The 12,119-nt window shown below is 37.5% G+C and overlaps 1 protein-coding gene across 3 annotated transcripts; it reads left to right on the top strand.

Moving 5' to 3' along the window:
• Positions 1 to 4,913: 4,913 nt before the first annotated feature.
• On the top strand, positions 4,914 to 10,516 carry LOC113297492 (transmembrane protein 120 homolog). 3 transcript variants are annotated; one of them, XM_026545975.1, is made up of 11 exons: positions 4,914 to 5,070; positions 6,127 to 6,409; positions 6,576 to 6,654; positions 6,754 to 6,848; positions 8,158 to 8,262; positions 8,406 to 8,485; positions 8,973 to 9,063; positions 9,144 to 9,251; positions 9,587 to 9,673; positions 9,829 to 9,897; positions 10,029 to 10,516. In XM_026545975.1, exons 2-11 carry the CDS (start codon positions 6,188 to 6,190, stop codon positions 10,182 to 10,184), a joined length of 1,092 nt encoding a protein of 363 aa, XP_026401760.1. In that variant the 5' UTR covers positions 4,914 to 5,070; positions 6,127 to 6,187; the 3' UTR covers positions 10,185 to 10,516. The 3 variants fall into 3 exon arrangements, with proteins under 3 accessions (XP_026401760.1, XP_026401761.1, XP_026401759.1); XM_026545976.1 differs by having other exon boundaries at positions 4,915 to 5,070; positions 6,177 to 6,409; XM_026545974.1 differs by having other exon boundaries at positions 4,919 to 5,070; positions 6,119 to 6,409.
• Positions 10,517 to 12,119: the final 1,603 nt, after the last annotated feature.

Genomic DNA, 12,119 nt, shown 5'->3' with positions numbered 1-12,119 from the left:
TGCTGCGTCAAAGAAAAAGCACGGAGAATCCAGCAAAAATGGTAAACGTAACAAACAGCGTAACTCCAAAGGTAACCATCTTAAGCCAAAGGGTGGTGTCTCCAAAAACACCATCAAAGGCGACTGCTATAACTGTGGGAAAACTGGTCATATGGCCAAGGACTGTAGGGCACCTAAAAAGACCAAAAATGATCCTAAACAGAAAAATAAGGCAAACGTAGTAGATGATTCTGGATATTTTACTGGCATGGTGTCTGAAGTCAACCTTGTCTCTAATGTGACCAATGTGAGAGACTGGTGGCTTGATTCTGGAGCCACTAGGCATGTCTGTAAGTTCAGAAATGCTTTCTCCTCCTATAACAAAGTAGGAGACGATGAGAAATTGTTTATGGGAAACTCTTCTACCTCTAAAGTGGTAGGAAAAGGCAAGGTTGAATTGAAGCTCACTTCAGGAAAAACTCTCGCATTGAATGACGTGTATCACGTCCCGGACATATGCAAGAATCTTATCTCAGAAACCATCTTACTTGGAAAAGGTTTTAAATTTGTAGCTGAGTCTAACAAAGTTGTAATCTCTAAAGGTGGTGACTTCGTAGGAAAAGGATATGTCACTGATAACATGATTAAGCTTAGTGTACTTTCTTTGAACTTGAATGATAATGCATCTTCTTCTGCTTATGTTTGTGACTCCTCACATGTTTGGCATGATAGACTAGGACATGTTAATTTCAAATCTATTGAAAGACTTGCTAAATTAGGCTGCATTCCTAAAATAAACTTTGACAGAGGTCATAAATGTGAAATTTGTGTTGAATCTAAATTTGCTAGAAAACCCTTTAACAAAAAGGTTGAACGTAGTACAACTCCCCTAGAACTAATCCACTCCGATTTGGGAGATTTGAAATCAACACCAACTAGAGGTGGGAAAAAATGGTACATCACTTTTATAGATGATCACTCAAGATACTGTCAGGTTTATCTTCTTAGAAGTAAAGATGAAGCCCTAGACGCTTTCAAATTATATAAACTTGAAGTAGAAAACCAAAGAGGTGTTACTATTAAAACTCTTAGGTCGGACCGAGGCGGTGAGTATGTGATACCTATAGGAGAATTCTGCAAACTTAATGGCATCATTCATGAAACTACTGCACCTTATTCACCTGAGTCGAATGGAGTAGCTGAAAGGAAAAACCGAACACTCATAGATATGGTGAACGCTATGTTAGCTAGTTCAGGGCTACCTTCGAACCTGTGGGGGGAAGCAATTCTCTCTGCTTGCTATATCTTGAACCGAGTTCCATTTAAGAAATCCGACAAAACTCCATATGAGTTGTGGAAAGGAAGACAACCGTCCTATGCATACTTTAAAGTGTGGGGGTGTTTGGCCAAGGTGGCCACTCCTCGTTCCAAGAAAACCAAAATAGGACCAAAAACTGTAGATTGTGTTTTCCTAGGATATCCTGAGCACACTAGTGCTTATAGGTTCATGGTAATTGGTGAGAACACCATAATGGAATCCAGAGATGCAGTGTTTTTCGAACACATTTTCCCTTTAGGGTCTGGACCTCATAAAAGGGTCCGCGATGATCTCTCAGATGTTCCTTCGACTAGTCAACCCCCGTCTCTAGATGCTGAAACCGAACCTAGAAGAAGTAAGAGGGTCAGAACCGAGAAAGGTTTCGGTCCAGATTTTGTGACTCTTACGGTAGAGTCTGAACCCCAAACCTATAAGGAAGCTATGACTTCTCCGGAAGCTCCCTTCTGGGAAGAAGCTTCAAATAATGAGTGGGATTCCATTCAACAAAATGAAACTTGGGAGCTTGTAGACTTACCTCCTGGTAGTAAAACCATAGGTTGCAAGTGGGTCTTCAAAAGGAAACTTAGAACAGATGGAACTATAGAAAAACACAAAGCTAGGTTGGTAGCTAAGGGGTACAGACAACAGGAAGGATTAGATTTCTTTGACACCTATTCACCGGTCACTAGAATCACTTCTATCCGGATGTTGATTGCTATTGCTTCTATTTATGATTTGCATATACATCAGATGGATGTTAAAACTGCTTTTTTATATGGTGAATTGAATGAAGAAATTTATATGGACCAACCGGAAGGTTTTGTTGTGAAAGGTTTTGAAGATAAAGTATGCAAACTGAAAAAATCTTTGTATGGTTTAAAACAAGCACCTAAACAGTGGCATGAAAAATTTAATCATGTAATGATATCTAATGGCTTCAAGGTTAATGAATCTGATAAATGTGTTTACATTAAATCTGTGGACGATTCTCATGTTATTGTGTGCCTATATGTTGATGATATGCTCATATTAGGAAGTAACCTTGATAGTATCAATACCACTAAAAGCATGCTTAACGAAAACTTTGACATGAAAGACTTAGGCCCTGCTGATGTAATCTTAGGGATGAAAATCAGAAAGATGTCTGATGGATATAGTCTTAGTCAATCTCATTATGTTGAAACTGTGCTTAAGAGATTTAATCATGAAAAGCTAAACCTGCAACTACTCCTTATGATCCCAATTGCAAATTGAAAAAGAACAAGGGTGAGGGTATTTATCAACTTGAGTATTCTCGTGTTATTGGCAGTCTTATGTATTTAATGAACTGTACAAGACCTGATATTGCTTATACTGTGAGTAGATTAAGCAGGTACACTTGCAACCCTGGGCAGGATCACTGGAATGCTCTCTACAGAGTTCTACGGTACCTGAGAGGAACTTCAAACTATTGCCTAAGTTTTGGGAAGTATCCTGCTGTGCTAGAAGGGTATTGTGATGCTAACTGGATATCAGACTCAGATGAGTGCAAATCCACTAGCGGGTACATCTTCACACTTGGTGGTGCGTCTGTGTCATGGAAGTCTACCAAACAGACATGTATAGCTCGATCCACCATGGAGTCTGAGTTTATAGCCTTGGAGAGAAAGCTGAATGGATACGAGGTTTCCTGGGTGGAATTCCACTCTGGCCCAAGCCTGTGTCTTCGATCGCAATCCACTGTGACAGTCAAGCTGCTATTGGATGCGCAAAGAATAGTGTATACAACGGAAAGTCTATACATCTTCGAAGAAGACACAAGACAGTGAAACAACTACTCTCTACTGGCATCATCTCTATAGACTTTGTAAGGTCTAAAGAGAATATTGCAGATCCTTTGACGAAAGGGTTATCTAGAGAGGTAGTTAGATCCACATCGAAGGGGATGGGACTCAAGCTCATAGAATAAATCGCCATGAAGGACACTCAACCTTGTGAATGGAGCTCCAAGATCAAGGTTCAATGAGATAACTAATTTTTGGTGATGTCGAGAGAAAGCACTATCTTTGTCCCTCCCTATGGTGTAACCGTATGATAGTGCTGCCTGCATGTTTTAGGATGATCTGTCAGGATCTTAATGAGTTCCATGGCTTTGCTTACAGCGGAGTGTGGCAGGACACTCTTAATGGACTCACCTATGTGGATGTTGGAAGTGGGGCCGCTTCCTATGAGAATTTGAGCTTTTTCTCTAGAGACATTCATTAAGTCCGGGATTTAGCCCACGGCCAAAACGGGCACAACGGCAAGAGCTTGGCAGCTTTCTTTTTCTTTGAGACATCAAAGTGTGGTTGTTATTTCTGAATTGCACTCACTGTTGACGGTTCAAGACATTGTGTTCACCGAAACAACAAGCAGTTCCGGTAACCTCTCACTATGTTAAGGTTCAATCTCTGGGACACCTTAGCCTAATATTGATGTATTATGTTTTCTCGTATTTCGTCGATATGTTTTATCATTCATGTGGGGGATTGTTAGAAAAAACGCTTTAAAATTACCAATTTTTCCATGGACTGTGTTTTGATCCCTAGACCTATTGCCCATTAGTTGTTTTTTCTTTTGAATAGATAAAACAATAGTCCCACATTGACTAAAATCTAAAGAGTTTTAGACATAAATACCATAGAGTTGGCTATAAGGGCATGGCCCTTGGGTCATTAGACTTTTGTGCTTGGGGGGGAGGCTTAGACTAGGGCAAGGTTGCCTTTCCCGTACGCGCGGTGCTTCGCACAGAAGCACGCACGCCGCCGCCGTCCGTCCGTCGTCGGTCGGTCGGGTCGGGCTCGGGCTCGGGTGTTCGGGTGTGGGTGTGGGTGTGGGTTCATTAGATCCTATCTTTTTGCTGAAATTTTTGGTACGTGTTTTCCACACAAGTAGAAGAATCTTTTCTTTGTCTGAACGTGCTTGTCTTGGCTTCTTTGTCTGCACGAGTTTTCTCCTGACTTCTTTGTCTGAACGTGCTTGTCTTGGCTTCTTTGTCTGCACGAGTTTTCTCCTGACTTCTTTGTCTGAACGTGCTTGTCTTGGCTTCTTTGTCTGTACGTGTTTTGTCCTGGCTCTCTTGTATGTACGTATTTGGCTTGGCAGCAACACACTGCTCCATGCCTGTCAAAACAACTTTTCTTGCACTATCTTTAACCCAACATAACCAGTTTTTCCTGTCATACGCATGGGTTTTCTTTCTTGTTTGTAACTACACAAACACTATATAAGAGAGTAGTTGTAATCTCATAAGACACACCACAGAGAAATATCTCTTCTACTCTCCCTCAGTTTTTCTATAAACATCTCTTCTACTGTTTTAAGTTCTGCCAAGCTCTAAGGGTACCCTCATTGTATGCTACATTGAGGGGTACTAACTGTAGTTGTATCCTGGAGGTGACTCGCCAACTGCTGTAGCATCTCAGAGGAGTGGCAGGCGATATTGCCTTTAGGACAGCGTAGTCTACGTGCCTCTACATTCTCTGTGCAGCAACATCAGCAACATTATTTTGTGCTAAGTATCTTCTTCTCAGTTACTTTATTATTATTTTTCTCAACAGGTACTTCACGGCACAAGTTAGCGAAAGAATCACATAACTAACTAATAGTATTTGGTGGTGAAAAATTAAAGTGTATCCAGAGGTGAAGCTAGAGGAGTTTTTCTTCTTCCCGTAATAGCAGAAAACGGTGGTGTTTGAAAAAAATCTTGGATTGAAGAGATTCCTTTGTGAAGTTTGCTGAACAAGCGAATTAAGGTACATGAAATCCCTAATCCCTCTTTGAACATACAGATTATGATTGGTTTTAAAAATTAGAGCTTTTCAATTTGGGAATTTGTATGAACCCTAGATTTATCAATTTGTAATTGTTGTCAATAATTGATGATTGATAAGATTAATTAGAGATGGGAATTGGCTAAATTTTGTACGGGATGCAAATTTATATATGTGTATGATTTACCATTATGTCTCTGCTAAGAGTGAAAAATCACCATTAGAAATATATGGGTTCTTTTCTAGTATTACATGAGATCTGAGAATTGGGGTTAGATTTTCTGAAATATGTTTGTTGTGTAAACAAAGTTTTCATGGGAGTTCAAATGTATATCAATGAATCTGAATACTTGAATGGTTTTAAGTGGGTAACTGTATCGTTGCTGGGGACGGCTGTGGTGAAGAAGGTGAAATGGTGGCGGCGGTGGTGAAACATAAAATTAAGAGTGGGTAATGTTGTTATTTCACTAGACTCATATTGGATCTGCTACACGTGTACATCTGATGTGGCAACTAACTGAATTTTTGGATGGAATACATAGCGAAAGGAGGTTTTGATAATTTTATTATTGTAGGGAGGTAACGCAAACGAGCGATCTTGGCAGGGAGGTAATGCAGATTACCGCGAGAAAGAAAAACCAAAAAGAAAAAAGAAGAAGAATGATAACAGGACTAGAGACACTATCAGTAAAAGACTTTCCAGGCCTTGGACTTTATAGGAGAAATAAATAAAAATTCTGAAAATTGAAAAAGTAGTGATAGAGAGAGAAAGAGAATAATATTTGAGTGATCTGGTCTATTCGGATCCGGTCCAGTATCTATGCATCACCAAAAACCCTCTACTCGGCTCTCTCTCTCTTTCTTTCTTTCTGTGTTTGTTCTAGAAAAGAAAATCTAGAATTTGGTTTATTTTTCGAATAGAATAAATAAATAGTAAAAATAAAAATAAGTGTGTGTGTGAATACTTCATTCATAATATTCTCGATCTCATCATTACATTATCTCGAATTCAATTCGTTCTCGATTTGAGGTTTTAAGGACTTCCGACTTGCGTAAATCAAGCAAATCTGTGCCGTGTGACACTATAGGGGAGGGAGATATGGCGGATTCAGAAAGGAAGATTATTGAAGAAGTCTCAGGAGTTAGTGAATTAGCCAAGGAGTTACAAGATTCAGCATCAACCTTGATTTCGAAAAGCACACATGAAGAACAATCTATTAGACAACGAGCTATAGCCCTTGGTTCTAATATTCGCACGCTTCATTCTTCTATTGCTTCTGCTGTTCAAAATGGAGTTATTGATCGCAAAGATGCTGAAAAGGTATTTAAAGTCTTGTTTTTATTGTAGATCTCATTTTGATAAAGCTGCATGTTTATTAAATCGAACCTAATTTTGATTATTTGATTTCAGGATTTTAGTTTTAGTTTTGTATTTTGGGGATATTTCTTGTTCATTGGTTATGATTTTATTTTACTTTGTTTATAAGCTGGACGAAGAATTGTATAGAGCCAAGTGCCTTTTGAATGATGGAGATGTTGCGTCATTTCTTCCTATCAAACAGCATGGTGATTTCACTTTCTCCGTAGCTTGGTCTTGCTCAAATCTATTGTTATTGGTTTATTGTTATATTTTTGTAAGTCTAATGGAACTGCATGTGGTGATAGGTGGTTTCCTGAGAATGTTTCTTGGACCCATATGTGTACGCGCAAACAAGAAAGATGTTCAATTGAAAGTTAAAGAGGAATACAATAGTTATAGAGTATGTTTCTTACTGCATTTTTCTTTTCTTTCTTTGTTTTGCAAAAGCTTGTTTTATTCGTTGATGGTAGAATAATGAACATGCACAAAAGTAGAATTTACTTTACATTTCTAAGTTAAATGGAGAACAGGAAAGAAAGCAATCTGCCCGTTTACTTGCGGTGCATCTTGAGTGGGGGATTTGATAATTATAATTGATTTAAAACCCCAAATTTATGAGTGTGTAACAAATGATGCCAAGGAACATATCTCCAGTTAGAGCGTAGCAGAGACAAACACAATTTTAGATGGTTTTCTGGAAAGAAAGGAAGAGTGAAATGAGAATAAATTAAGTTTCAGGTATGATAAAATATGGTTGATGGAAAGGTTTAGAGCATGTACAAAACCACATGTATGAGCAGGGGAGCTTCAGTGCAATTTGAAATTGTAGAAGGGTGACATTTATGTCCTCAAATGACTCGATTTGAGGTCTATAGGAAGAGTTTAAAGACACCATCACAAATAGCATGAAGCTATGGAGGTATGGATATTGGGTGGTGAAACACGATTCAACTCTTCTGGAGGAGCTACAGACTACAGTATTTTGTAGCTAGAAATGTGGGTTGAATGAAAAAAGAAACAATGGCGATGATGCAGTCTTGGTTCTTTACGTGTTAAAATTAAAGATTAGTTGTATGAGTCTTTGCCAAATGGTCATTGGATGGAACATGAAACTGGTTATATATTAATGCAATTCCGTTGGCAAATCTTAATCAACGCTTCAATAGAAAAGACCATCTCCTTAGTTGGAGAATGAATATTGAGAATCATCTTTTAGAAAGGTAAAGTTGTTTCAAGAACCATTTCCATGGGATACCGTAGAATAGAACTGCTGCTAGGAGTAGAGTTTCTGGTAGTGTTGTTGGAGTTGTCTCTCGAAATCACTCTGTAATTCAAAGGGAATACCCGTTAGTGCATTGTGTCTGAGATCATTTCAGTTGTTGCTGATAGCAGAGTTGTCCGTGACAATTTTTTGTTGTACTCCCAACTGTTGTACTCCCAACTGTTGTAATATTCGTCTTTCCAGAACCTGTTTGTATTTGTCTGTTAAATGCAAAGATTTCTTTTATAACCCTCAATGATGATTGCAAATAATGGATATTGTTTTTATTATATGTGAAGCTTTAATAGGTTATGGTGAATGACCACTATCCTTTTATTGTTTTTTCTTCTGAAACTGCAGTATGCTTGTTTTGGGGGTTCTGGTTTCGATTCCAGTCTCTTCTTATTTTAAAGGTATATGATCAATAACACTGTCTCTTTATAAACAGGATAGAACGGCATTTATGTTTCTTCTGTTCCCATCTGCTTTACTACTATTAAGAGCATATGTTTGGAGCGGGTGCCTGCCAACATTACCAGTTCAGCTCTACCAGGTACCATAAGTTGTGCCTGCATAGTTCTTCATTACTTACCAAATATTTGATCTGTATTGGTAGTGCTATGTTAAATGTACTGATGATGTTAAAATTTATTTTTTTGATCTATGATGTCAATATTTACTATACCACTGTTTCAGGCCTGGCTTTTGTTTCTCTATACAAGTTTGGCTTTGCGTGAGAACATATTGAGAGTGAATGGAAGTGATATTCGTGCATGGTAATTGGATACAAGGCGGAAGGTCATCTGGGAAGTGGCTTTGCACTTAGAAGGCTACAGTGGCAGTGGGTTTCCTACTATGCGGGCTAATGATTTTTAGTCAAATCATCAATTTATTGGCGCTGGACCTTCCGTATTTGACATATCTAGGGTACAGGTCCAAATCATCCTTGATGCTCTTTCACGCACTGGGCTCTGGCCTCTTTGCATATGGAAAACAGAGCTCAGCTTGCCGCTTGGTGAAGGTTATTACTGCTGAAATATTTACTGCACATGGAGGAATAAAGTGGTGAAGCAAATGGATCTTCTTTTAGTCCTGCAACGTCAGCACCACATGTGAAGACACTGTCACTGTTGGCTTCGGACTCTTAAGCGACTACCCTGAAGACCAAGCGTCTTGTTTATACTCTTTTTATTCTATTGAATCTGCCTAAATACCCAATAGAGAAGATGGTAAACACTCAAAGTGCCTATTATGTTCTTGTAGGTGGATATATCATCACTATTGTGCTATGGTGATGGCGCTTGTCAGTCTCACATGGGAGATTAAAGGTCAACCTGATTGTTCGCAGAAGCAGGTCTGTGTTCCTCCAGTAGAAATAGATCAGATTTGTGTTTATTTCCTAATGAGGACTCCTGATTCTTATGGTTTAAGCAGAGAGGTGTTCAACTTTTTCTTCAATGGGCAATAATGCAAGGAGTTGCCATGCTACTACAAAATAGGTATCAGCGTCAGAGACTATATACTCGTATTGCGTTGGGAAAGGTACTGGTTTGCGATTAAGTGCTGCACCTTAGGTTTTGTAACCATTCTGTGTGTTCTGTTTGTGTCAGTTTATGTGCCTTATGTCTTGTTTCTTCCCAAAACAATGACTTAAGTTGGCTGTCACCAGCTCTTCAGAAACCTACTTACCAATATCTTTTTTTACCATGTTTGATAAGTCTGGCCTCGCTTGTTTAACTTTCTTATAATTTGCAATGAAATGGATGCCATTTGTTGGCCCTTTCAGTGAACACATTCATACAGGTCATCGACTATGGTGTTCCCGGTTTGTTCTTATTTGTGTGAGCTGTCTTACTCGCATTCTTTACCATTTGCAGGCAAAAAGAATGGATGTGGTGTGGGGAGAAACTGCTGGTGTAGATGGTCAATTGTGGCTGTTATGCCCTATACTATTCATTCTACAGGTGATTGAAGTGGTTACACAGCAGCAGATTTTATATATCACTAGCCTGAAGCACAATAACTTAATAATGTGGTGGTAGTATAGAAATATTGTTAAGGAAAGCGAGTTGAGTCATGTTCACATCTGATTGGTTGTTTGGTACTTGACTTCTTTCAGGGTTTTGAAGCATATGTTGGACTATTGCTACTTAAGACTGCAATGGTTGGTGTTGTCTCGGAGTGGCAGGTAAGAATTAGTTTTGATTCACCAGCACGCATGCTATCATCTCCTTTGCTTCATATAACTCTTATCTAGAGTTGTTCTCATATTTAAAGAATGGTGCATTCATACAAATTCTTATTTGCTTATGATTAAAGGTAATAGTTTGTGGGATCCTCTTGGTGTTAATGGCGGTTGGCAACTTTGCCAACACAGTACAAACTTTGATGGCAAAATCAAGGTTCAAGGCAAAAATGAAGAAAAGCAAGAGCAAGCAAGAGTTGGAAGGCTCTCCCAAGGATTCGAGATCATAATTCGCAATACCTTAGAAAATGTCCCAACATTCTATTTGTTAGTCGGCTTGATCATCTATACCTTGTGAAATGTGTTATGTGGGTTTCTTTCCAGGTTTTGTCCCACCAAATTGATTTCTCATACTATTCCATGTAAGCATACAACATTTTGATTTGATTTTTTTGTTTTTGTTTATTTTTTGTTTGGGTTGACCATGGAATGTATGAGATGCCTTGCCTTGATGAATAATTAGTTACTGCAAATTGCTGACTAGGTAGCATGAGAAGTTTTCCCTCTGCATCATGATTTTTCCCTTTCTAAACAATTTGTACACGCGGGGGTTTTATCTTCATGTATTATTTTATTTGTTTATCTGATAGTGTTTATGTTGTTATATTTCAAAGCCGATTTTGAGTGCAATCTTTAAAATAATTATAGTGTAAACCGTATCTGCTGTGTAATACGTTAAACTAGGAAAAAGATTGAGTCATTGAACTAATGAAATTAACTAACAATGATTTGCCTCGATGATGATAACCTTACTGTAATTGTTAGGCTCTTTGTAAGCTTCCTTGCACCTAACTAATAAATCTGCAATATGATTTGCCTCTTTAGGAACACTAGTTTGAAACCCGTGCTACACATCGGGATTGTTGAAATATTTTACTCCTTTTGGTCCATGTCCACTGAGGCGGGGCTTCGCCCCGCGCCCGCCCTAGTGTAAATCCTAATAAGCTAGGATAGAATTACTATCCAACAGATTAACAATTAATAATTAAAATTATGTAATTAGAAATTTCTAATTATCAAATATGTAATATTATTATTATTATCTAAAGATCTCACATGGTTTTGAGAACTAATTTCAAACAATATAATATAATGAAACAATAATCAATTTTATAATTTTATAAATAAACTAAAATAAATGAGTAAAATAATCTCAAAATTAAAATAGTTTAAACTATAAATACAAAAGTGTAATAAGATTTTTTTAGTATTTAACCTGTGCCATGTATCGGGTACGATGGGAATTGATCCCCATTTGGTGAGACGGGCCCGTCCCAGAAAGGTCTCAATTAACAATTGCAGTGTATAATGAGAACACCAATTATTATTTAATAGATTAACTTATGAAACCAAATTCACCTATTACGCATTGTATAAAGTGTTGGAGATTAAGAAGCCGTCTTTAAGAAATTACATTTGAAATACCAACCTTTGAAATCAGTAGGTAGTTCATGTATATAAAACAAAAGAATCAGTAGTTATATGATGAAAAATCACACTCATTATATATTTGTATCGATATATAAAATTAGAAACACTAAAAGAAACACGGTATTAATATAAAATAAATTGCCAACTCTAAGTACTTCCCGTCAAAGAAGATGCAATTAAGGAAATGCACTGATATATCTTTCTTTAGAAATTATATATTTGTAATTAGAATCAAGCGACTAATTTAACTGCTCTTCTAGAATCCAACTTCTTGCAGTTAAATGAAAAATCACATTTACTATATAGGTATCGATATATGATATTAGAGACATTAAGAACAATCACGATATTGATCTAAAATAGTTGTCAATTCTAAATAGTGCAGAGCATATGAAGTGCTTCCCGTTAAAGAAGATGTTATCAAGAAAATACACGAGTATATCTTTCTTCAGAAACCATATACTTGCATTAAGAATCAACCGGCCAACTCAACCGCTCTTCCAGGCTCCAATTTCTTGTAGATAAATGAAAAATCGCACACACTATATAGTTGTATTGATATATGACACTAGAGATCCAAAAAAAAAAAAAAAACACGATATGAATATAAAATAGAGTGTCAACTTTAAATAGTGCAAAGCGTTTGAATTTCTTCCCGTCGAAGAAGATGTAATTAATGACATGCGCTGACATATCTTTCTTCAGAAATTATGTACTTGCATTAAAAATCAAGT

Source organism: Papaver somniferum, chromosome 7, assembly GCF_003573695.1.
Source record: "Papaver somniferum cultivar HN1 chromosome 7, ASM357369v1, whole genome shotgun sequence".
NCBI lineage: Eukaryota > Viridiplantae > Streptophyta > Magnoliopsida > Ranunculales > Papaveraceae > Papaver > Papaver somniferum.
The sequence above is the reverse complement of the archived record's forward strand: the minus strand, read 5'-3'. Positions and strand labels throughout refer to the sequence as shown.